This window comes from Drosophila sulfurigaster, chromosome 3 (assembly GCF_023558435.1).
Source record: "Drosophila sulfurigaster albostrigata strain 15112-1811.04 chromosome 3, ASM2355843v2, whole genome shotgun sequence".
Taxonomy (NCBI): domain Eukaryota; kingdom Metazoa; phylum Arthropoda; class Insecta; order Diptera; family Drosophilidae; genus Drosophila; species Drosophila sulfurigaster.
Genome location: NC_084883.1, coordinates 36,837,590 through 36,859,903, shown reverse-complemented (window position 1 = coordinate 36,859,903; position 22,314 = coordinate 36,837,590). Strand labels below are relative to the sequence as shown.

The 22,314-nt window shown below is 39.0% G+C and overlaps 3 protein-coding genes across 3 annotated transcripts; 1 reads left to right on the top strand and 2 right to left on the bottom strand.

Moving 5' to 3' along the window:
- Window positions 1-3,541: 3,541 nt before the first annotated feature.
- On the top strand, window positions 3,542-7,088 carry LOC133842585 (muscle M-line assembly protein unc-89). The gene has a single exon (XM_062275742.1). The coding sequence runs from the start codon at window positions 3,868-3,870 to the stop codon at window positions 6,853-6,855; it is 2,988 nt and encodes a 995-aa protein (XP_062131726.1). The 5' UTR covers window positions 3,542-3,867; the 3' UTR covers window positions 6,856-7,088.
- Window positions 7,089-9,682: 2,594 nt separating this feature from the next.
- Window positions 9,683-17,942, bottom strand: LOC133842267 (rho GTPase-activating protein gacZ). Its single transcript, XM_062275304.1, has 3 exons — window positions 17,571-17,942; window positions 17,207-17,507; window positions 9,683-11,074 (listed from the first exon to the last, which is right to left on the bottom strand). The coding sequence occupies exons 1-3, from the start codon at window positions 17,731-17,733 to the stop codon at window positions 10,084-10,086; spliced, it is 1,455 nt and encodes a 484-aa protein (XP_062131288.1). The 5' UTR covers window positions 17,734-17,942; the 3' UTR covers window positions 9,683-10,083.
- Window positions 17,943-21,020: 3,078 nt separating this feature from the next.
- Window positions 21,021-21,790, bottom strand: LOC133844919 (accessory gland protein Acp29AB-like). The gene is made up of 2 exons (XM_062279214.1): window positions 21,659-21,790; window positions 21,021-21,597 (listed from the first exon to the last, which is right to left on the bottom strand). Exons 1-2 carry the CDS (start codon window positions 21,716-21,718, stop codon window positions 21,067-21,069), a joined length of 591 nt encoding a protein of 196 aa, XP_062135198.1. The 5' UTR covers window positions 21,719-21,790; the 3' UTR covers window positions 21,021-21,066.
- Window positions 21,791-22,314: the final 524 nt, after the last annotated feature.

Genomic DNA, 22,314 nt, shown 5'->3' with positions numbered 1-22,314 from the left:
ATATTGTTGTTGATTTTTATATTGTGACATCGCTTAGACTATTGATTTATTAATTTGAATTTTAGGGGATTGGAAATGTCATATTTTTGCTATAGAACCTCTCGACTATAAATTCGCTTTATAGATAACATTTAAATGCAGAAATTTGCATGTTTAATAAAAGGAAAATAAAGTTTGACCCAACTGGAAAGTTTGCGAATTGCTCTACAAAGAATTTCTGCAAACACTTTAATAAATTTCCATTTTGATAGCACGCTTCAACTGAACTAAAGTGCTTCAACAAAATGTGCTCTACAAAATGCATAAAAAAATGCATATGCTTGTCATAAGCAGAAACAGGAAAGAGAGGACGAAGGCAAAGCAAAGCACAGCTGATGACAAAGAGGAAGGTGCCAACAACAGTTAATTGCTCTACGAAACAGAGACAGAGGAAAACAGCCAAAAAAAAAAGAAAATGAAAACAACAACTTACCCGCCCAACAAGCACAACATCGAAAAAAACCATTAACGAGACATTTTCGCACACGTTGTTTAATTGTTGTGAATCGCATTAGATCAAAACACACTTAATAGTAGATTTACTCTTTGAATGCTTTGCGCTTACGGGCAGCTGCAAATAATATTCAAGTGACGTTGTCGTAGGTTCGCGCACCGAGAAAACGATGTTCGAACTTTGCGCTTAAATCGTTCGTTTGCAACTGAAGCGACAACTGCACACTGCTCGACAAATTCGCTGCACTCGTCGGGGCAGCAGCGACAGCCGCAGCAGCAGCAGCAGCAGCCAAAGCAGCAGCAGCAGCAGCAGGAGCCAAAGGCTTCCAATGCGAAGGCGAACGAAGACTTCAGCGAGTGGGCAGCCCCAAAAGCAAACAAAACAGAGATACGGCGACGATGACGACGATGGCAATGGCAATGGCGTGCGTTATCGTCGCCGGCAAACGTTTCTGCCGTTTCATTCGTGTGATTTCAGTTGTCCCATTCCCAAATTGTTTCACACACACGAGCTGCGAATGCTCATGATGAAGTTCCAAACAGCAGCTGAAGATGTTGTCATTAGCACGAAATGGTAAAAAATGAAAAGAATATTTATTTTAAATTTATAATATTCCCATCTAATATGCTATTTCACTTATTGTATATTTCAAATATATAATTAATAGTTTGTTATGTTCTTGCACAGCGAGAGAGTGAGAGAGCTGAAATGAGAGCTCGCAAAGTGCATTCTCTCACTCTCTCTCTCGTATTTTTATGGCGCTCTGCATGCTGTTGCACACTGGAATGCCTGGAATGTTTGGAATACCATTCGTGCAACTTGCGGCAGCTGCAAAAACACAGAGTTAACATAAAGTTTACAGCACGTGAAAAGATAAAACTAAAGCTCGAATATGTATAGCTATTAATGACACTAAAAAACTTTATTTAAAATTCATATTATATACAACATTTTAAATAGTTTGTTACTTAATAATATTACCAACTTTATTTACATTTTTACAAATAACAACAATATGTTAAAGCCGCTTCCAGTTGTTGCTCTTAAGTAAACAAATGTGCGCTCTTAAATGAAGCTGCCATAAAAGACATTCCAGTGTTTCAACATGCCAAAACGTTTCCGCCGAAGCTGCCATAAAACTTTCCACAGCACCTACTACACATGTCTGTCTCTCTCTCTCTCTCTCAGTCTCTCACTCTCTCTCTGTAGCAATCTCTCGGGTGCTGTTTGGTGCTCTCATTTAAGTGCTATGCTCCACATTTCAAAGCCACAAACTGTTGACAGCTGACATTTTGAAGATGTCTCCACACGAGGCGATTTACGACCACGACGAAGTGCGAAAGCCAAAAGACGACGACGAATAACAATAACAACAACAACATGCGAATGCCTTATAAAGATGAACCTGCCCCAAGAAAAATATAGGGAGAGAGAGAGAGCAAACGGCAAAGTCAGACCGGCCGGCATGGCCATAAATTATGAAGCTGCCGCTGGAAGGAAACTCGTTTGCTGGCATTTTGAAAGTGTAACGTGCTTTTGCAGTGCGCGCCTAAAAGTATGCAACATAAAACCGCACAACAGCTGCTGTCGCTGCTTGCAAACTGAAACTGCTGCTGTTAACGTTAATCAGCTTTCCATTTTGAAATCCTCAACCTGCAACTAGACACGCAACAGCATACCAATCCTCTTCCCCCCTTTCTCCCTTCCTCATATAGTTTTCATGTTCATCCGCTTACAAAGCACGGCTTTTGTTCCATTCCATTTCATGGCATTTCGCGGCCTACAAGCTTCCCTCTCTCTCACTCTCCGCCAAATCAATTGCTTGCAACATGACTAAATCTTTTGGATACACGAAATTTGTTTAGTGTGTTCTGCTTTGGCGCCCTGCGGCTCGCGTGAAGCGCGTTCGCTGCCAGTTTTTAGGGGCAGCAGAGGGAAGAGGAGGGACAGGAGGCGAGTTATACCCGATGGACCGCGCATTGATTACAACTACTACCAGTTTTTCAGCTTGTTGCACATTTTGGCGTGTTCCGTTGCATGCTGCATGTGGCTGCCGTTGCATCCGTGGCGCATCCATAGAGCAGCAAAAGATGCAGCGTGAAAACACACAACACACTTTATGCTAAAGACGAACTTATTAAATATGCATTTGAACATTAAAGTAAATAATATGAATAATTCAAAATTAATGCAAAAGCATATTAATTCACATCTACTAATGGCAATGAATAATATGAATTATTCAAATTGCATTCATAAAGTGCACTCAGCATATTTTATGAATATGAAATAAACCTACTCTGGTAAGCTTCATCGGCCTGTTATAAGATTGTATTAACACAAGGTCAATCAACATACACATAAAAAACATATGCTAATCTTAATAAGAAATTCTTGAATTATTTTGAAATGTCATGTTGAACTCCGAAGATGAATTCCTAAATCATAATCAATAATCAAACTTCCAAATTCTTTTTCTATACTTTATAGTAATGAATTGACCCCAGTCGAAAAATGTTAGAATCCTGTTCATTGCCTTGATATTTTAAAATAAATCTAAGGAAATTATTTTCAAGTTTATTTTAATATTTGGTTGTTCTAATTTTTAAGCCAAGGCCTTTTTTCAATATACAGAATAATTCATGTCAAAGTAGTGTGCCAAAGCTTAGGTCAAATCATAAAAGAAACACAATTACAAAACTCGCTTTACTTAGATTGATGATTCCTATTTTCTAATTAATTAATTAATAGAATTAATTTAATTAATTAAATTTTAATTAATTTTTAGAATAGTAAACAAAAACAAAATTTTTTAATATAGGAAGCTTTTGATCTTACAATTTTAATCTCAAAATCATGATTAAAGAATAAGGTTTCAATTTAAGAAATATTTTCGGTTGATATGTTATTAATTTAAATTAATTTTTTTAAGATCCAAAAGTTTTTATTCTCAATAACTTTTAACTTAAATAAACTTTTAACAAAAATAAATTTTACCTTGACATTAGAATCATTTTTATAAAAAAAATTACAAAAAAAATTGCGTTCAAAAATTTGGTAACAAGAGGAATGAATTCACTCATTCACTTTATCACATTTTTGGCTGGACTTTATTTACTGTGTCTTGTCCAGATGATCTACGAATTAATAAGCCGTTGGTGCAGTTAACAAAAAAAAAAGAAAAAAATCAACAAAGTTTCTCCTTTTGTTCAAGGCTTGCTAGAATGAATTTCAAGCTCCACTCACATTTTTTTTCGGAAACAATCAAAATTTTGTTGCTAAATGGGAAAATTTGAAACACAAATCGAGACCAGACAAAAAAACGGCAACAACAACTGAAGCTCCCGTCAAATAAAAAACAAGGAATAATTATAATGAATGGGGATAAGAGGTGCACTTGCTCGGTCCGGAGTATTTTGGCGGACAGCGAAGAGGAGAATAACATCGAAGGAAACGGCGATGGCAATCAACATGAACAACGACAACAGGAAGAGGATGATGCATACCAGAAATGCTACAAGGAGCGACGCTACACGTGGCTGGAGCAAGGACGTGTGCTCAGTCGCCGGCTCACCGACTACGAATGCCAGCTCGAGGACGATGTGCAGCGTCTGCAGGATGCGCTCTTCAGCATCTCCTCGCACTATGCCAAGATACAGTTTCGCCTGAGGCAAATCGCCTGTGCCTCGGGGGATGAGCGCATGTGTTTGCTGCGCGAGCTGCAAAGGATAACGTGCCAAGGACTCGATGCGAGCAAGGATAACGATGAGCTGCCCACGCTGATGAGCGATGTGAGCAGCTTGGGAAATGTGCGAGTACGTCAACGACAAATCATCAAGGTGCTGCGCAGTCGCCTCACAGATCTCACAGAATTCACCGATACGCGCTTTGCCATCGAGTCCGAGAGCAGCTACAATCTGCGCAAGTATGAACCGTACTCTGAGGAAGACTCGGAAGAGGAGACTTCATCAACGGAGGAAGAAGAAGAAGACTCGGAGGATGAAGTGTTGCATGGCAAATACTGCGGTTGCATTGTGTGTCGGGAACAACGTGCAACCTGCGGTCGCCCATGCTGCGCACAACGCGGCTATTTAGCTGAGACTTGGCCCGATGAGGAGACGAGTAGCGACGAAGACGAAGAATGGAACTGCGATTGCGTCAAATCAAAGTCTAGTAGCAAAAAACGGAAGGCAAAGAAGAGCAAAAAATCAAAGACGAAGAAGAAACAACGCAAAAGTCCCAGTCAATATTATAGTTTAAAGAGTTTCCCGGAGAACTCCACTACAGCAAAATCCCGCAGTCAAATACCCCAGCGAAATGGTTACTCGAATTCAACTAAAAGTGTTAAACAAAAGGGTTTGATCATGGGTTCTATGCTGGTCAGCAAATCGCCGCGTTTCTCTTTAAAACCGGGAAGTTCCTTGCATGCCGGCTTAGCAATGTCCCTTGAGCAAATGGGCAGCAGATTGACAATGGAAAGCGGTCGGAAATCGCCTCCACAGATGCTTAGCGAGAGCACCAGGCAATCTTTAGTAGGACAACTCGTCAACAAGTTCGGACGTCGCAGCAGTCGAAAACCAGAAGACACAGGAAAACGCGGCAGCTATGGCGAGGAATTAACCAACATCATGGAAGTGGATCAACCATTGCCGCAGCAACGTATGCCCGATCCCTATCAACAAAAGCGCCGGAAAAGTCGCATATTTATGCTACACAAGCATCAAAAAGAAGATTTGCCACGTAAATCGGAGAGTAGGCCAAGTCGCAGATCTGCCACAATTGAAGAGTTTAAAGCTTTGTATGACAAACAACGCGCAAATGGATCGCCAGGTCGGAATCAAGAGGAATCCACGAGAGCGAAAAGAATGAGCAGCGCAAGTTCTGGCAAACAAACGCCACGTAAATCGATCGTAAATGTGGAAAGAAGAGAAGATCAACAAGAGGAAAGAAGAGCGAGTAGATTCAGTGGTAGAAGTCAAGATTCAAATCAAGTGATGGTACAACCCATTGAAACCGAAAAGTCAACGGATATCAAGGAGAAAAAGTGGCAAAAACATGACAAAGAGGAAGATTACTTTGATGATGACTGTGCAGAGATTCGACACTTTCTACGCTGCTCTAGAAAGAGGCCACCTTTCGAGTCAGACACTTCTTCGGAGAAAGCAAAGAAAATTCAAGAATATCGCCCCATCAAGATAAAGCATCTCAAATGCAGCCCGAACTGTATGGGAAGTTGTGCCAAGCGCGGCGAGTGCGTCAAAGTTCTCGAGTGCGAAAGGAAACCTCTAAATACTTTCGCGAAAGTCAAGGAAAACATTAGGGAATGGGGTGCTTTGGGTTACTCCAAGCTACAGCAACCTCAGAGAATAGTTAAAGAGCCAAAAGCGTCGAAACTGCAATGCAAAGACTTGAAGAAACAGAAAGTTCAAATTGAATGTGAATTCGCAGGCAATAAAGAAGCGAGTTCAGCTGGTTCTCTCTTTGGATACCATAAAGATGGGACTAAAAGACTTCTGGAATGCGAAACTCCTGCTCAATCACCTTGTTCCAAACTTTCGTTGGTTGAAAACCCCAAAGATATAAAAGAAGACAACAAGAATTACTCTTTAAATCCACTGGGAATTCAATATTCTCAATATCCCTATAAGAAAGAATTCAAAACACTTAAAAAGCTTCCCCCCAAAACATCTCCGAAACCGCAAAGAAGTTCCTCTGAGCAAACTCTTAGAACTTTCCCTCAGCAACCTCCCAGAAGCTCCTCTCAGCAGCCTCCAAGAAGCTCCTCTCAGCAATCTCCCAGAAGCTTCTCTCAGCAATCTCCCAGAAGCTCCTTTCAGCAGCCTCCAAGAAGCTCCACTCAACAACCTCCCGTAAGTTCCTCTCAACATCCTCAAGGAAGTACATCAAGGCGACCTTCACCAACCCCAAAAAGTGCAAATTGCTACATTTTTCAACCTTGTAAAAATCTTTTAACACCACCTGAAGCAACTCCTTCTCGTAAATCCAGTTCCAATTGCTTGAAGAAAACCTATCCAGTCACTTCTTTCAAAGCTCAAAAAAACAACTCTTCCAAGCAGAAGCCAAACTGCAATTGCTCTGGAACTTCAGCTTGTTATTGCTTTAAATCGCAAACGGATCTTTTTAGATTAATGGGTCCCACTTCTCATCATTCGATGACCGAACCATCTCTCGTCTATCCTCATGCCATTGGTAAACCAAGAAAATTAACGAAATGCGAAAAAGGTCGGAATTGTTCAAAGAAATCAAACCAGCCAAAAACTTTCATCATTGAGTCCCCCCAAACAACGAGTTTTAATCAGTCGGAGAACGACAATCAGTCTAAATACTCTACTGCAAATTGAAGAAGTCGTCAATTCGTAATCCCAACTTAATCTAGTATACTTTATAAAAAGAAACAGTGACATCGCCAGTGATTTTATAGAGTGTCTTAGTTTAGTTTGCGATTCGAAATTTCGATGAATTAGCTTCAAATGTATTTAAGCAGTGATTTATATATTTATAATTCTTTGTGTCTTAAATGTTTAGATTACTATATATTAATAATAAAGTTGGAATTTGGTCGATAAGAAAAGTTATTGATTTAATTATTCCATTGAAAGACATTCCCTAATAGGATATGTGTACTTTATCTCTTCGTGAAATTTTTAAGTAAATACTCTAATTGTGGAATATTGAACTGTAAGTTTATTGGTTAAAGTTAACAGATAAACTAAAACAAATCAAAAACTAAATCACCTTCATATTTTAATATTTATACTCCAAATCATTAAATAAAGATTTTAATAAATCTTACAAATTAAATTCTGAATTAAATTCGTTTTAAGGAATTTCAAGTCGTTGTGCTAATTTTATGGAAATAACTCGTTTGTACTGTTATATAGATTAGTATCTATTTATTTTAAGTATAATACGAACTGCCAACATATGTTTAGTTTTCAAACAAATCTATAATATAGATTTAGAAGAGATTGACTTGAATGGAACCCCTTATGTTCTGAAAGTAATATTTATATTAGACTTATTAAATTTCATAACATTTGTAGTTAATCTCGCATTGTATTTTTTAAGCCCACTCAGTTGCCTACTTATGTTTATAGAGAGGATTAAAATGAATGCTAGAGCAGTCATAACAACCTTACCTGTGATATTTCCCGCATTCAGAAGTGTTTCCTGCGTTTTAAAACCAAAATATTAAATTGTTTGTACAGAACATCAACCAAATCAAAGTCTTTCCCATGGCAACCAAATATAATATAGTTTTTTGCTCTCTCTGCTTTTATTAGCGCTCTGCGCATACAAAAGGAAACGACGCTTCCTTTGGCAGGGAATTCATCATAAAAACCAACAGAAAAAATGTGCTATCGAATATTGACTCAAAAAGCAAACCGAATTCTCTACCCTCAGTAGATGGCCATGGTCATTGAACCCAGAGTTCACAGCATCCCTTAACCGGATCGGATCGGATCGCTGCCAACAAAGTCTACCAAGGCTAACAGACAATAAGAGCCGTGAGCTGTAAATAAGGGAACCAGTTTGAGTCGTGACCGTGGCAATGCTTTTTGGCAATTTTCCGCGCATGTGCGACGCATTTTTGCAGCGCCCTCTCTCTCTCTCTCTCGCTTTAGGTAGAGGCATAAACCAGACCAGCAGACTGTGTGCCATACCGTGTTTAGGGCTCAGATCGTATGGACCGCATTTTGAGGGTTGTTTTTGTATATCTTGGCAGCAGTCTCTTTGTTGTTCTCTGCGCCTTTCAATTCATTCATGGTTCACGATGATGATGATGATGTTTGAGTGCAGGCTCCTAAGTTGGTCTATATCATTTTTGGCATGCCCACATCTGGTCGTCTCCCTCTCTCACTCTCTCTTCGCCTATCCTTCTCTCTCTCTTGTCCCATGGCGCATGCGCTGCTTGGGCTTATCTATTGTCTCATTGTCGACTGGTTTTTATGACGCCTTCTGTATCTGCGTCTTCAGCTTCGGGGTTTTTACTCTGCCTCACATCTGGCCAAATGTGTGTGAGTTTGTCATGGTCCAAGCGGGATGACTATGAGGAGGAGAAGGAGGAGGAGGGGTACAAGCAGCCTCTACATGTGTGTGCGGCATGCTAATGGTCTGTTGCCATGTTCTTTGAGTGATATATATTGTGTGTGTGGAGGAACCTTTTCAAATATCGCATTCAGATAAATGCTGTTTGTAGTGTGAAAGATGGTAAACAAGATAATGCCAATTGCTGCTATGCAGGCAAAACAGATTTTGGTAATGGGAAAAGATAAGCTACGACAGATTAATGATCTTTCGAATGTCAATCAAATGATCTATAAAAATGAATATATAAAATAGATTAACATGAAGGTTGAATTCAAAATACAAATTCAACTACATAAAAGATAAGTAAATTACCGATTAATAAGATAGCAATAAAAGTAAAAGTAAAAAAAATGTAATATGAAAATCTAGGGACCAAGAAGATTTTATCTGAACGTGTTATAAGAAATGATTAATAAGCGATCCATAGAGATAGATATAATTTACATAAAAATAAATGATCATTTAACTCCCAATAGGATGGATTACTTAAGAAGATTACCAGAAGAAAAAGAAGAATCATCGAAATTTTCAGAAATGGAAAACAAATATTGGGATGACAAAATTGCTATTTCTTGCAAGTACAAAAAAATATATATAGTAATATTTAAAAACATTTTTAAAATAACCCGCCAACTCTTAAATTATAATCTCCGTTCATGTAAAATAAATGTATTTTTTATTTAACGCTTCTTTCGTAAATATATTTACAACGCTTTGCAAACGATGATAAAAGTGTAAAAGTAAAACGTTAGAGGATTAAAGAATATGATTATGTGTGTGATAATGATAATGATAATGGTATTCCAGCTATAAATATTGACGTAAATGAAGTTTGTAATGTGTAATATTAATATATTTAATATGTATTTGCCACATTTAAATTAAACTTAGACGATAACAATGCGATTCGCTCTGGCATTGGCAAGAATTCAAATGGTTGCGACTTTGTACCGAATAAAAGTAAGAGTATCTTCAAGAAGAATATTAAAACAAATAATAAAAATAAAAAATAATAAATGTTTTTTTTTTGCATTCGTTTGTTGTGATGAGAGAGTAAGGTAAGTATTACTTGAATAGTTTTTGTTTTTGTTTGCGACTTAGAACTAAATTAACGTTTATAATAAACTAAATCTCATACTTTGCTAACTTTCTTTGTCTTTTCTTTGTTTTGTGTGTCTTTCTTTCTTTGTGTGTGTTGCTCTCTTTGCTTGGTTTTTGTTTCGTATTCCTTTTTTTTGGGTATAGCTATATAGATTGATCCATAGGGGAACTAGTTATAGAACTTTCTTTGTTAAATCATTTATTTTTTGGCATGGCACAAATTTGGCATTGAAAATTTGAAATGGCAAATAGAATAATTCGTGAAAAATTGATGGCAAGAAAAATGTTGTGTTTTGTGCTTTGAGCAGAAGCTGCATTAATCCATAATGCACAATGCTTGGCTATATTTAAGACTAAGATTCCCCAAACCCTGACAACTATTTGGTTGCCTCACATTGCTGCATTTGCACCACCAGCAACATGATGCGGTTCATCAGATTGTCTGCCTCCGAGTCTTCCATGCTGTTCAGCTTCGCCGAGATGAAGCCACAGAACTTCGAGTTAAGAACCTCGCGCACCGTCTGCGGCGGTGGCAACTCGAGTCCGCCCACAGCGGCAGCAGCTGCAGCGGCCGCTGCGGCATTCTGTTGCTGCCGCAGATGACGATGCTGCTGCAGCATTTGATCTTCGTAATCATCGGCATCGAGGTCGCCATCCTCCTGGTCATCCGTTTCGCCAAGGCGACGACGCTTACGCAACGTTGTCGCTCCTCCGTTCTCGACGATGCTGCGCGGCGAATTCGAGCCGAGGATGATGGGATACGGAAAGTCAGCGTCGATCACCTCCAGCTCTTCGACCTCATCGGACACGGATACGTTGCCATTGTCGTCGTCGCCGCTGCGCAATGAGCTGGCATCCATGTCATCGTAGCTCTGCTGATGTGAAGCCAGCCCAGCTCCGCTATCGTTGCGTGTCGAGCTCACTCGACTGTCGTTCTGCGCCTGCGCTTGCGCCTGCTGATGGGCGGGCAACGGTTGTGCTGCCACGCCCACTCCGCTGCCACTGCCACTGCCATTGCTGCTGGCGCTGCTGCTGCTGCCAGCATTGTTGCCTCCTCCTCCTCCTCCTCCGCCAGTGGACAAGTCCAGCTCCGGCTTTACATAGTAATCGCAGTAGAAATCATCGTTGCTCATATTCATCCCTGAGCACTTGGAAAGATTCAGCACCGTGCTGGAGGAATCGTTGAACGAGGAGTTCAGCTTCAGAGCTGTGGCTGCAGCGACTTTGCTCGCACTCAGCAAACTGTGTGTGTTGTTGTTGTTGTTATTATTGTTGTTGTTATTGTTGTTGTTGTTATTGTTGTTGTTGTTGTTGTGCAAGTGCTGGGCGAAGGCGCTCAGACTGAGATCACTGGCATGGGAAGCGCCCCTGGAAAGCAAAAGAAAGCAAAGTTTATTATTTATTTACTTCAAGAAATTTTTTATTGCTAAAATATTAAATACTTGTACTTAATGGGACTGCAATTAAATAATTGGTTGTCAATTGGAATACCAAATTAATAGAACAGCAAAAGAGAATGTTAGAAGTGAACGTTAAATTACTAAAATAAGAAATACACTCTAAATTTGGATAATCTTTTCAATAAAATTTAAAGAAAAATAATAAAATAATCACTATATAATTTAGATATTGTAAATATTGTAAATACTAGATTTAAATATAGCATAAGGTAACATTAAGAATTAATCGATTAAACATCTATCGATAGTTAGAAGCCCGATCGATAGGTGTATCGGTCGAGCACGAGACGAAAGTGCGATCACTATGTAGAGAACGATGAAAAAAAGAACAAGTTGTGAAATAAAACCGAAATTAAAAAATATAAAAATCTAATAATTACAATATAAAATTTTTAGTTAGTTGATTATTATGAAACGAGCCTTCACAATTCATTGAAAACCAAGGAACGTAATAATAATTTTTAAAATGAAGAATATGAAATCTAACTTAGTTTTTCTTTTATACTTTAATTTGGAATCTGCACTACCTAAATGTTTAAAGGCAAATACACAAATCACATTTCAGCATATTATCATAGGTTGTAAGTTGTTGCGAGTAATTGAAGAACATATATTACACATATAACGGTGGCTACTCAAATCTATATAAAACCCTAAAGTATGGATATACTATATAATATTATTTGAATGACGTAAAATATCTTCCGTAATTAAGCTAAATTCAACGAAAACATACGTACAGTAGAGTAGGTACCAACCAAGATAAGATAGATTAAATATTATATTATAGTATGAAAGTATTTACATTTGTGTATGTATATAATAATTTGAGAAATGCATAAATTGTTTCATCAGTATATGAATCTCTAGTTAAAAAACTTAATAAATTCCAGAACTAATATGATAAACTCATTCCAATATATAAGGTGGTTTAGGTCAACACAAGAAAAACTAAAAATAATTTATGCCTTGAGGGAAACTAATTTCCAGAACTGGAAAGTTCTGTGTTTAAAATTGAATAAAGCTTGAATAGAATTTTAAACTAAGTACTAAACATGTAAAAACTAAAGCCTAGATCAATTTGAATGACAATATCATGTACTTTGTTTCCCCTCTTTACCAGACTTCTAAAAATAGCCAGCGAAACGAAAATGGAGTCAAAGCAACCCCCAAAACGTGCTCAGAGAATGAAAAACCCCAAATACAGCGAAATGCGTTACAAACTACCAAAAATCCGAAAATTGTTCTCGGTTTTCGGTTTTCCTACGAGACTGAGCTCGATTTCCTGCAGCTCTTGGTTGCTACAAAAATGCAGCTACTCAAATTTCAAGCGCATTTTCCACAGCTGCTGCATGGCCTCAAACTGAAGACGTGGCTATATTTAGATGGGAGTCTCGATCAGAAGAAGAAGAAGATGTGTATATATTTTCCCCCAGCAGCAGGTAGTTGACAATTGGAACTGTAAAACGATATGCGAAGCGAAACGTTTTTCACATTTTCCATTCTTACAAACCAACAACAGAATAATCACGGCCAAATGCGTTTTCACATGTTCCAGAAAACCAAATCGCTTTATTTGCTTGCGGTCGTTTTCGTTTTGGGTTTTTTGGTTTTTTTCTATGCCACTTTTTTCGCCCCGACATGGGACTCGTTATCAGTGTTTGCTTCCGCCTTGGGACCAAGTCAGGCCAGAGCTAATAACGGACAGTTTGCATTTCTATTTAATTGCGTGCTGCTTCTTCGTTCCTAGGAATTATTCAGTTCTTTGCGTTTATCAGCTCAAACATTTGCGGCTGCCGTTTGGTCAAGTTTCCGCTCTTGGCTGACTTCGCTTGATAAGCCACATTATGGCAGACACAGTCAGCCATCGATTGGCCTTTTAAACTCGGAGAGTCTACAGATGATTCCACATATCAGTAGGAATAATCTTGATAAAGTCAAGTATTCCAGCTGATAAGTAAAAGAATCGCAACTGGGACAAAGTCAAAAGGAAGCAACTAGAGATTTGAAAATAGAGAAAATAATTTTAGGAATACTCTAGAAACTAGGAACAACAGATATTATATATTAATTTTCTCCAACTAGAAGTAGAACTAATTTTAATGAATTCTCAAAATATTTGTTCTATTTTAAAGTTCTATGATAATAACCAACTCGTATACCAAGCATCTTTTTAGCAATGATCTATCTTCATAATTTGAGGAATATCCCATAAAGTCCCAATAAATGTTTTTTAAGATGTGTGTAACTCTTTAGATAGTTACAAAATCAAGAATATTATAAATTGAGATTATCATCAGTTTCTCTATCCACTTCAATATTTGGAACTTCAAACATTTCCCTAATAAACATTATTTCCGCATACTACCTCTATAAGAAATCTTTTCACCAACCCCAAAATAAGAAAAGAATTAATAACAATATAGCGAAAGTTCCGCTTTAATTAAGAACTTAAATCAATTTGCAACATCAGAAGCAATCAATCAATGAGTCAATCAAATAATCAGCCACTCAATCTCCACATCAGCAAACACCTTCAGAGCTGTAAAAAATTTCTCAGGGGTCACCCTTACTTTATAATATGCGTGTAAATGAGAATAAATAAAATCGTCAATTGCTTAATCGTGGCAAATATGAGATATTTTTTAATAACATATTACGATATTACGCAAATTGGGTATACGCCCAGTAATTTCTGGGGCCGCAAGTGACGCATCCATATGCATATATGTATGTACATATTTTCGTATATAGAAGTCACAATCTCTCCAAGACGATCCCGCTTCCAACAGCTGAGATTTTGTGGGGCGCGGTTGGTCAAGCAGTCTATCAAAGTGGGGTGTGCTGGGGGACAGTGGACAGCGGGAGAGGGGTAGGAAGTGCCCCGCAAAACAACAATTTCATAAATTTTTCAGCTCATTTGCTTATTAAATCATAAGCGTGACACAGAACGCAGAAAGCAGTAAGAGAGTGAAAACATTGTGGTGAACGTGGGGACGCACGGGGCAGAGGCAATGGTCACCAGAGAGCCAGAGAGAGAGAGAGAGCAACCCCGTTGGCTGTTTGCGCATATTTTTAACCCTGATCCGTCGTTCCGTTGGCAGCGTCGTTTTCAATTGCTCACTCATACGCATACGCAAACGCACACTCACACACACGCGCAGAGCATCATCACACACACATACATGCGCACATTTTTAATCTACGCTTCTTTTCTAAACTTGGTCCACTCGCTGCCGCCGCCGCAATCTCATCGCGAGTTCATTTTGTCCCGCTGATTGTCATTTTCATATTTCGCTTCATCGCTGTCGCTCTCTCTCCCTCTCTCTCTCTCATTCTCCCTTTCTCTCTCTCGCCTCGTTCGCTGCCATCGTTCAGTTCGTTTCGTTAATTCTCGCTCTGCCAGCTGCGCAGTTGGCAGCGCAGTCAGGCTAAAGCATTTTTGTTTTTTTGCTGTTGTTGGTCTTTGCAGCTTCCCTCTCGTTTCTGCTTTTGGTTCAAGTGGCGAGCAACAGCAGCATCAACAACAACAACAACAATCGCGTTGTATAATTTTCGCTCTGGACGAGATCTGTTTTTATGGCTCAAGCCGCGTTCCCGGGCCGGGCCCGTTCAGTTGTGTCTGTTATCAGCTCAAAATAATAAAAATTTAAATATGTGTGTGTGTATGTGTGTGTGTGAGTGCGGGCATGTGTGTGGACTCTGCTGAGACTCAGCAGCACTGTGTGTTGTTGCCTCAGCTCTTGTTGCCGATGTTGTCGATGTGGGTACAGTCAATTGAAAGGAAATGGCCTTATTTCATATATAAATATATGTACATAAAGTACAGACATTGTAGGGGCAGCAGAAGGGGGGCGAAGTAAGGGGTGCTTGAGGGGGGAGCCCGCAACATCGCAGCATCCACACAAAAAAACTGACGCGGCCCATTAGCCCCATGAGCCTGGTCATTTCTTTGTTCGAATTGGTTTTTTCCGTCCAACGGTTTCGAGACTCGAACTCGAGTGTACTCATAGCGAATACACTCACATTCATATGTATTCACATTCGGACATGTGTGTGCATGCATGTGCATGTCGGTGCCTGCGTATTGGGCAGATGTTTTTACAGGGGCTTAGCTGAGATTTGTCTGGTTCTCAATTCCCATTTCTCAGTTCGGGGTTCTTTCGTCATGCAAATTGCAGAGCGATGCAACAACAACGATAAGGTGCACAGAGGAGCACAATACCGTAGACACAAATGTCAAAACAGCTCAACAACAATTTAACTTTTTGCTTTTCTTATAAAATATATCGAAAACCCTAACTTAAAGATTTAAAAATCGAGTTAATTGTGTTCTCAGAAATCACAATTTAAGATTTTCAAAATATAATTGCAGAAATTTAAAGTATTTGTTAACTAACAATCGAATTCCTCATCTTTATTAAGTAATATAATTTAAATCTTATCTTTATAAAAACCATTGAAGTGAACTGTTAGAATACACTTTATTGAATTCCTGAAAACGAATCACTTCAAGATGATCAGCGTTGTGACTCACATCCATCATATTCTATGCAAATGGCGGGGAATACACAATAGACAGTCTGCTTGATAAGGTTTTCAACAGCATTATTGAGTCTAGTCTTATCGGATAGAAGACAGATGCGTACTCAGTAACCCTAAGTATCGACTAACTCGACTCAGTTCATAATTACCACAATTTATGACTCAGTTAACGTCTTATCTAGTGATTCACAGTCAGTCCTTTTTACTTTCGCTGCAGTCTTCGAAAACCCACAAAATGAATCGACTTTTCATTTGACTGAACAAACAATGCGGTAACCTAAACCAATACCATATACGAGTACTTGTTGAATATATAGCTACAATAAGAATAATTTTAATTTCAAAACATAATCGATTGAGTCATCATCACACAACATGGCAAAGGAAACGTTCTTCTAGCACAGTTTAGAAATTCTAAAAAAAATATACAAGAATTGCTCTTTGCACTCGATTCTCTTTCTTTGCCAACGGAAATAAACTCGAGTTCAACTCGTGGATCGGGCGTGACAATGCGTAAAGCTTAGGCTGATATTGGATGAAAACCCAAGCAACAAAAATAATACCTTAACCAAAAAAAAAAAAAAACAAACAAAACGAATAGCAAAAAACCAACAAGTCAAAGCAAAGAAGCGTTATTCACGCTTTAAGTCCGATCTTTTGCCCCCGCATTCACCCCATACGCTTCTGTTTCTGTAGCTGATTCCAATTCCGTTTGCTTTTGTTATTGTCGCTCTTATCGCACTTACTCCACTTGTAATATTAGTCAAGAGCCTTCCGAACATGCTAAAGACAATAAAATCGCCGATGATTCGATCGGTTGGTCGGTCAATAATAACCAAATTCAGGTGGGTGTAAGCTGAGCTCCTGATAAGACCCATGTATGTACATACAGAACATGAATATGTTTTATACAATGTATTGCGAGCAAGGTTTTCATATGATTTCTAGGTTATTCCAAAGAAGCTCAAGTTTTTGCGGTACACAACTCAGACATTAAAATTAGACTGAGCCTCAAAATTAAAGAGAATTACAATATGACGCATTAAAATAATATATACATATGTCTAATAATAAAATATGTATCATCAAAAGTAATTGAGTATGTACTGCAGAAAATTATAAACCCCAATTTCTAGAATTATTCAAATTCAATGTAACCCTACAGTTTTAAGTTACTTCTTGCTATATTAAAAAAAATCTTTACCAAAAGAAAATTGGAAATAAGTTAAAAAAAATTACAGAAAAAGTGATCAATAAGAAAAGTTAAGCCTGTATAAAAAATGTGTACAATTTTTAAAATAAAGTCGAAAATACTTATTATAATATGTGTGACTAATCAACAATCAAAACAAGATGATAAGAAATCTTTGGTTTTTCAATTCTTGAAAATAAAACTGAAAATATGCTTAACTGAAAAACAAGTTAAGATTAGCCTACAAATAATTGTATTTTTAGCGAGCAACCTAATGGGGTGGAGATATTTGGTGGTACTCACTTTCTCTCCCTGATGACATCGCGTAGAAAATCCATGGCCTCGTAGAGACTCCATTTGGGCTTAAATCCATTGCCCATCAATTTAACGTGGGCCAATTCGCGGCGATAAGATTCTCGCAGAGATTTAAAAGCGCGCGCCACACGACGACCGGGCGCATTGAACTCCCTGCCAATGTGCTCCCAAGCGCGATTCTTCTCCTCTTCGGCGCCCTTAAAATTCGGCAGGCGCGAGTCCCACAGAATGGGATTATCATGAACCATTTGTATGAGCTTCAGTTTGTCGGAGGCATTACGACGAACCACTAGAAGAAAAAGGAGGTGATGATAAAGAAGAAGAGGTTGTTTTTGTCGCAATGTTTACACACATTTCTTGATCTTTTGGGTGGGCAGCACACTGAGTTCGCCTTTGGGCTTCATGTCCAGCGCAATCGCTGCTGCGGCTGCGCTCATGTCCTGTAACGAATTCGTTGTGATGATGGGTGAGGAGCCCGAGGCGGCAGCAGCAGCGGCAACGGCGGCGGGCGCCATCAAAATTTGTTGTAGTATTTGCAGATTAATTTTGTTGATGTTGTTGTTATTGTTATTGAGCAGCTTCACTGTTTTTTCACTTGACACTAAAGTTCACTTTATCACAAATGTATTTGTTGAGTGTGTTTTTTGAGCCAAAGCAGCGCGCGATCGACGACGGGGGCTGAGCTACCCTCTCACGACCAAGTTTAAACAGCAACTAAAAACCAAAACCAAAAAAAACAATCAACAACCACCGCGAGCTGTGACAGACGACGACGACGTTGGCAGAGCCGTTAGCAGCGAGCCCGCATTTTCGAGGCGAAGCCAAAACCAACAAGAATGAAGAGTATCGAATGCATAGAAAGTCGCATCGAAAATACACTAACACTAGTGGTGTAAGATTATCGATGCTTGAAATCTTTATCGATGTTTTGTCGGCTATATATGCCACTAACTATAACACGATGCACAAAATATGTTTACTTCACGTTTGTAATAGTTTTATTTTTTTTTTTAATTAATTTTTGAATAATATTTAGTTGTTGTTTATTTCACCACAAAACGTAAGTACTCTCATTGTGTGTTAGCGCATCAAAACACAAGCACGACTCACACAAACGCACACACAAGCGCACACAGACATGGGCCAAACAAAGAGCCAAAGGCGCAGGCGACACAGCCACAAAAAATCACGCGCGCTCAACATGCGCTATCCTCTCTCGCTCTCGCTCAAACTTACTCACTGACGCTCTCTTCGCGCTGTGGCTCTGCGCCTGGCTTGGTCGCGCTGCCTGGGCCAATTCACAACGTGTGTGCGCGTCAGCTTTACCGTTATCGACGCGACGTCTGCGTCGGCGCTGCAGTCGCTGTCACTGTTGATGTTGTTGTTGCTGTCGACGATAGCGCGTCGCGCGCATTGAGCTCAAAGAGCAGTCCAGGCCGTTGGCTCTACGCTCGGACTTGGTTTCATTCTCATGCTCGTGTATGTGCTCGGAGTCGGTTCGGTTCGGCTCGTTTCGTCTCGGCTCTCTCGACTGCCGATCAGACGGAAAAACGCCGTTTAATTGCAACAACAGAAAGTAAAAGCGAGCAAAAGAATGAGCGCAAAAAAGCAGAGCGACAACTTAGACGAGTCGTCTGAGACGACTCGTCTCAGACAAAACACACACACACATACACTTACTGGCAGCAACAAATCAAGCACTGAAATTGTGTGTAACACAAAAATCCGTTGACGCGTTTGCGCCGCCGACGTTTTTTCCAGTAGACGTCGTCATTGCTGTTTCGCTGCTTCGCAGTTTTATTGCTAGAGATGGGCAAATGAGCGCGTTCCTTGTGATATGCGCTTCGCTATTTTCGTAGAGCATTTAAATAAAGGGGGTGTTAAGTAAACAGAGTCTCAAATGTCTTGAAACAAATTTAAATTTGAATTGCATTGTTGAACAAAAAGCTTATATATTGAAATGCATGTCAATATGATTGAAAAATATATATTAAAAAATAATTATTAAAGTCTCATGTTGAAAACTTTAATTGACATCAAATATTTGTGAATAGAACCAAGACTTATACGATTTAAGTTTAGTTAGGAAATAAAGAAATGAACAATTTACTTGCACTGAAAATAAATACATAAATTATAAATAATAGTGATTGAGAGAAATGTTCGATTTATTGTTAAAGATTGAATAATAATTAATTTTGTTACTTTTTTATTTTACATTGTTTAATTTTTTTATTAAAGAATAAACATACATATCTTTTCAAATTTAAGCTGCACTACTATGCCCATTATTTTCTACGTTTCTGTTTTTAAATTTTTGAGGCCTGAAACTTAATCATTTGATTTTAATTGCAAATTCTTCACTGTAGAGCATTTTGATAATCGGCTTTATTTGGCCTTTCGCTTGCATTCATTAATCGTCTACGTCTACTTTGTAGCTCAGCCCGATCTCTCATTCTGTGTTCTGTGCTCTGTTCCACTCTCCCCCATTTCCTAGTCGACAATTGTTGCATTTATTTCATTTTCCATTTCGTTGCTGCAAATGCATTTGGCTGTCTGCAATTTCAAAACAGGGGAACGAATAGTGAGAGTGTATGTGTGTGATTGAGAGAGGGGCTGGGTTGGGGAGCGCAGCAGATTTGAGCCCGCTTAACTTACGAAGGTTCTCTTCAGTTTGGTGGTGGCGATGACGGCGTTGGCGGCCGCAGTCGCTGTCGCTTTCGACGCTGAGGTCGCGTTCAATTGCGTTTTAGTTGAATTTATTAATATGCCCATTTTGTGAGCTCGCTTGTTTTTGTTGTTGCTTTGTTTTTGTGCTTTACATTTCGCTTGTGCGCTTTGTTGGCTTGTTTCTCGTTCTCGTTGCTGCTGCTGCTGCTGCACAGTGGTTCGGCCTCTTGTGAAAATTTATAACAACAGCTCAACATTTGGATCACACATGTTGTAGAGTGCCCAGCAAAGTGTGTGTGTATGAGAGAGAGAGAGAGATTGTGATTGTGTGCGTGACATCGCGTCGCTTGTTGCGTCTTGTTAATGCCCAACATTTGTGTCTTGCAACGTTCGAAACGTTCAGCAGATAACAAACGAAATGCCTCTGCCAGGCATCCAGCCATTTAAGCCGCTCAAATCTAGTAAATATAATCGACAACTCAACGATGGCAAAAAAAAAACAGAAATGAAATGAAAACGAAACGAAGGCGGGCATGCAAAGCGTGCGAGGGAGAGAGCAAGAGAGTGAGTGCTTTTGTCTGTATGTAATTTATGCCTAATGAACTATTTCCGGCCAAGTGTCAATTAATGTATTCTGTGTGTATATTCAGGCCCTCCGCGTGCTCCATACAGGCCACAAGGGGGCAACAACAACAACAACTACTACTGCTATAACAACAACGTGCCCGCACAAATGTTGTCATGATCATTTCTGGCAAAAAAAAAAAAATTGTTCTGATTCTCTCTCCCGTTTACTCTCGTTGCTTGGAGCTGTCGTTTCCGTTGCAGCCTTTGCGACCCTCTTCTTCTTTTGCTGTGCTTCTTCTTGAGCATTTTCCATTTCTTCTCTTCGCTCTTTTCAAGCCAAATTAAAAGTCATGCAAGCGGAATTTGCTCTCTACTGCTGATTAAGTTTTCGTTTGCGCGAGATTAAATATGTACATGCATACATACATACATATGTATAAACAAATTTTGTTTTTGCTTAAAGTTCAAATCTGTGATGGAAATCAATCTAAAATTTTCTGGATGGAACAAATCGCTTAAATGGGGTGTTAACATGTTACAAAATGATTTTCAAAACATTTTTAATTTGTTCATTGTGATTTTTACTTTCTTTGTTTATTAAAAATAAATTTTTAGTTTTCATTTAATTCGCAAATAAACCAATTTAATTTATTACAGTCATCAATAGCAGTTGTAATTTGAGTTTGCCCTGTTCGCGCCTTTGAATAGCAGGAAGTTGGCACGGCAGGGAGCTCTGTTAGAATTACCCAATAATAATCATACACTTTTGTGTCAATTAAATAAAAACAATTTTTGTTTATCAAATGTCCGTCAAGTTCACGGCACCTTTGGACCGCTGAAAACCAATTCATCTTTTTATCCTTTTCAATATAGAAGTATTTCGATCCAATTTTCTCATAGAACCTCCGAAATTCCGATTCTCTTCTCTGTAAGGATTTCTTCTTGACTTCCGTTAAGTCCTCCTGCAATGTTCTCAACTGCTGTTCTATATTTTCAAACTTCTCAAGCAATGCCTTATTTAACTCAGACTCCTGGACATTAACTTGCTTCTCCAATGACTTTGTGTGGTCTAGAAGCTGTTTAACAATTGTGTAACAATATCTGCCGCAAGTTTCATCCATCTCATTCGATTTCTGGCATGTCTGTTCGGATTGGGTTTTATTATGAAATTTGATTATAAAATCACAAGATATTTCAACAAACCTGAGAGGTTCCTATTTCAAGAAGCGCAGAAATTATCAGTCCTATTAAAATTGACTTCATGGCAATTTCTAAATATTCACCCGATTAGTCTCGGGTTCAACACAAAACTGAAACTTGTATGTTACATGCATTAATATTTTCCAAGCATTGCAGCGACTTGCACATCTTATCAGTCAAACGCAATGAAAGTTTACTAGAAATTATATCTAAGTATGTCGGAGTCTGTTCTACCGAAGTCTGTTTATTTATTATCGCGAAGCGAGTTTCGATGCTCTCACAGGCGATTGCACGAGCACACTGACCGCTCGATCCTTTTACTGCCTAGTAGGCAGTGCCTACGCCATAGCCATCGAACCACACTCAGCGACAGCGTCTCGACGCTGTCGCCCCGCAATAACTGTACTTGGCAAAGCGACAAAATGCGGACAACCAACAAAGCGCAAATAAAGAATGATGCAATCTAACATGCACACTCTTAATTACGCAGTGCCAATGTGCCGAAACGCACAAGCAACTACGCAGTGCCAAAATGCCAAAGTGCACCTACAACTACGCAGCGTCAATGTGCCGAGACGCACGCACTGCTGCGCAGTGACAATGTGTCGAATCTGCATTATTTACTCTCCGAAGAGTATGTATATTCAGAAAAAAAAATA

Excerpts from the sequence above, each read along its gene's own strand:
- LOC133842267 (XM_062275304.1), bottom strand. The coding sequence starts at position 17,733 with ATGGCGCCCGCCGCCGTTGCCGCTGCTGCTGCCGCCTCGGGCTCCTCA. Across the intron at positions 17,508-17,570 it reads CACCCAAAAGATCAAGAAAT|TGGTTCGTCGTAATGCCTCC; the intron begins GTGTGTAAACAT and ends TTTTTCTTCTAG. Across the intron at positions 11,075-17,206 it reads GATGTCATCAGGGAGAGAAA|GGGCGCTTCCCATGCCAGTG; the intron begins GTGAGTACCACC and ends TTTGCTTTCCAG.
- LOC133842585 (XM_062275742.1), top strand. The coding sequence starts at position 3,868 with ATGAATGGGGATAAGAGGTGCACTTGCTCGGTCCGGAGTATTTTGGCG.
- LOC133844919 (XM_062279214.1), bottom strand. The coding sequence starts at position 21,718 with ATGAAGTCAATTTTAATAGGACTGATAATTTCTGCGCTTCTTGAAATA. Across the intron at positions 21,598-21,658 it reads TTGAAATAGGAACCTCTCAG|ACATGCCAGAAATCGAATGA; the intron begins GTTTGTTGAAAT and ends CAATCCGAACAG.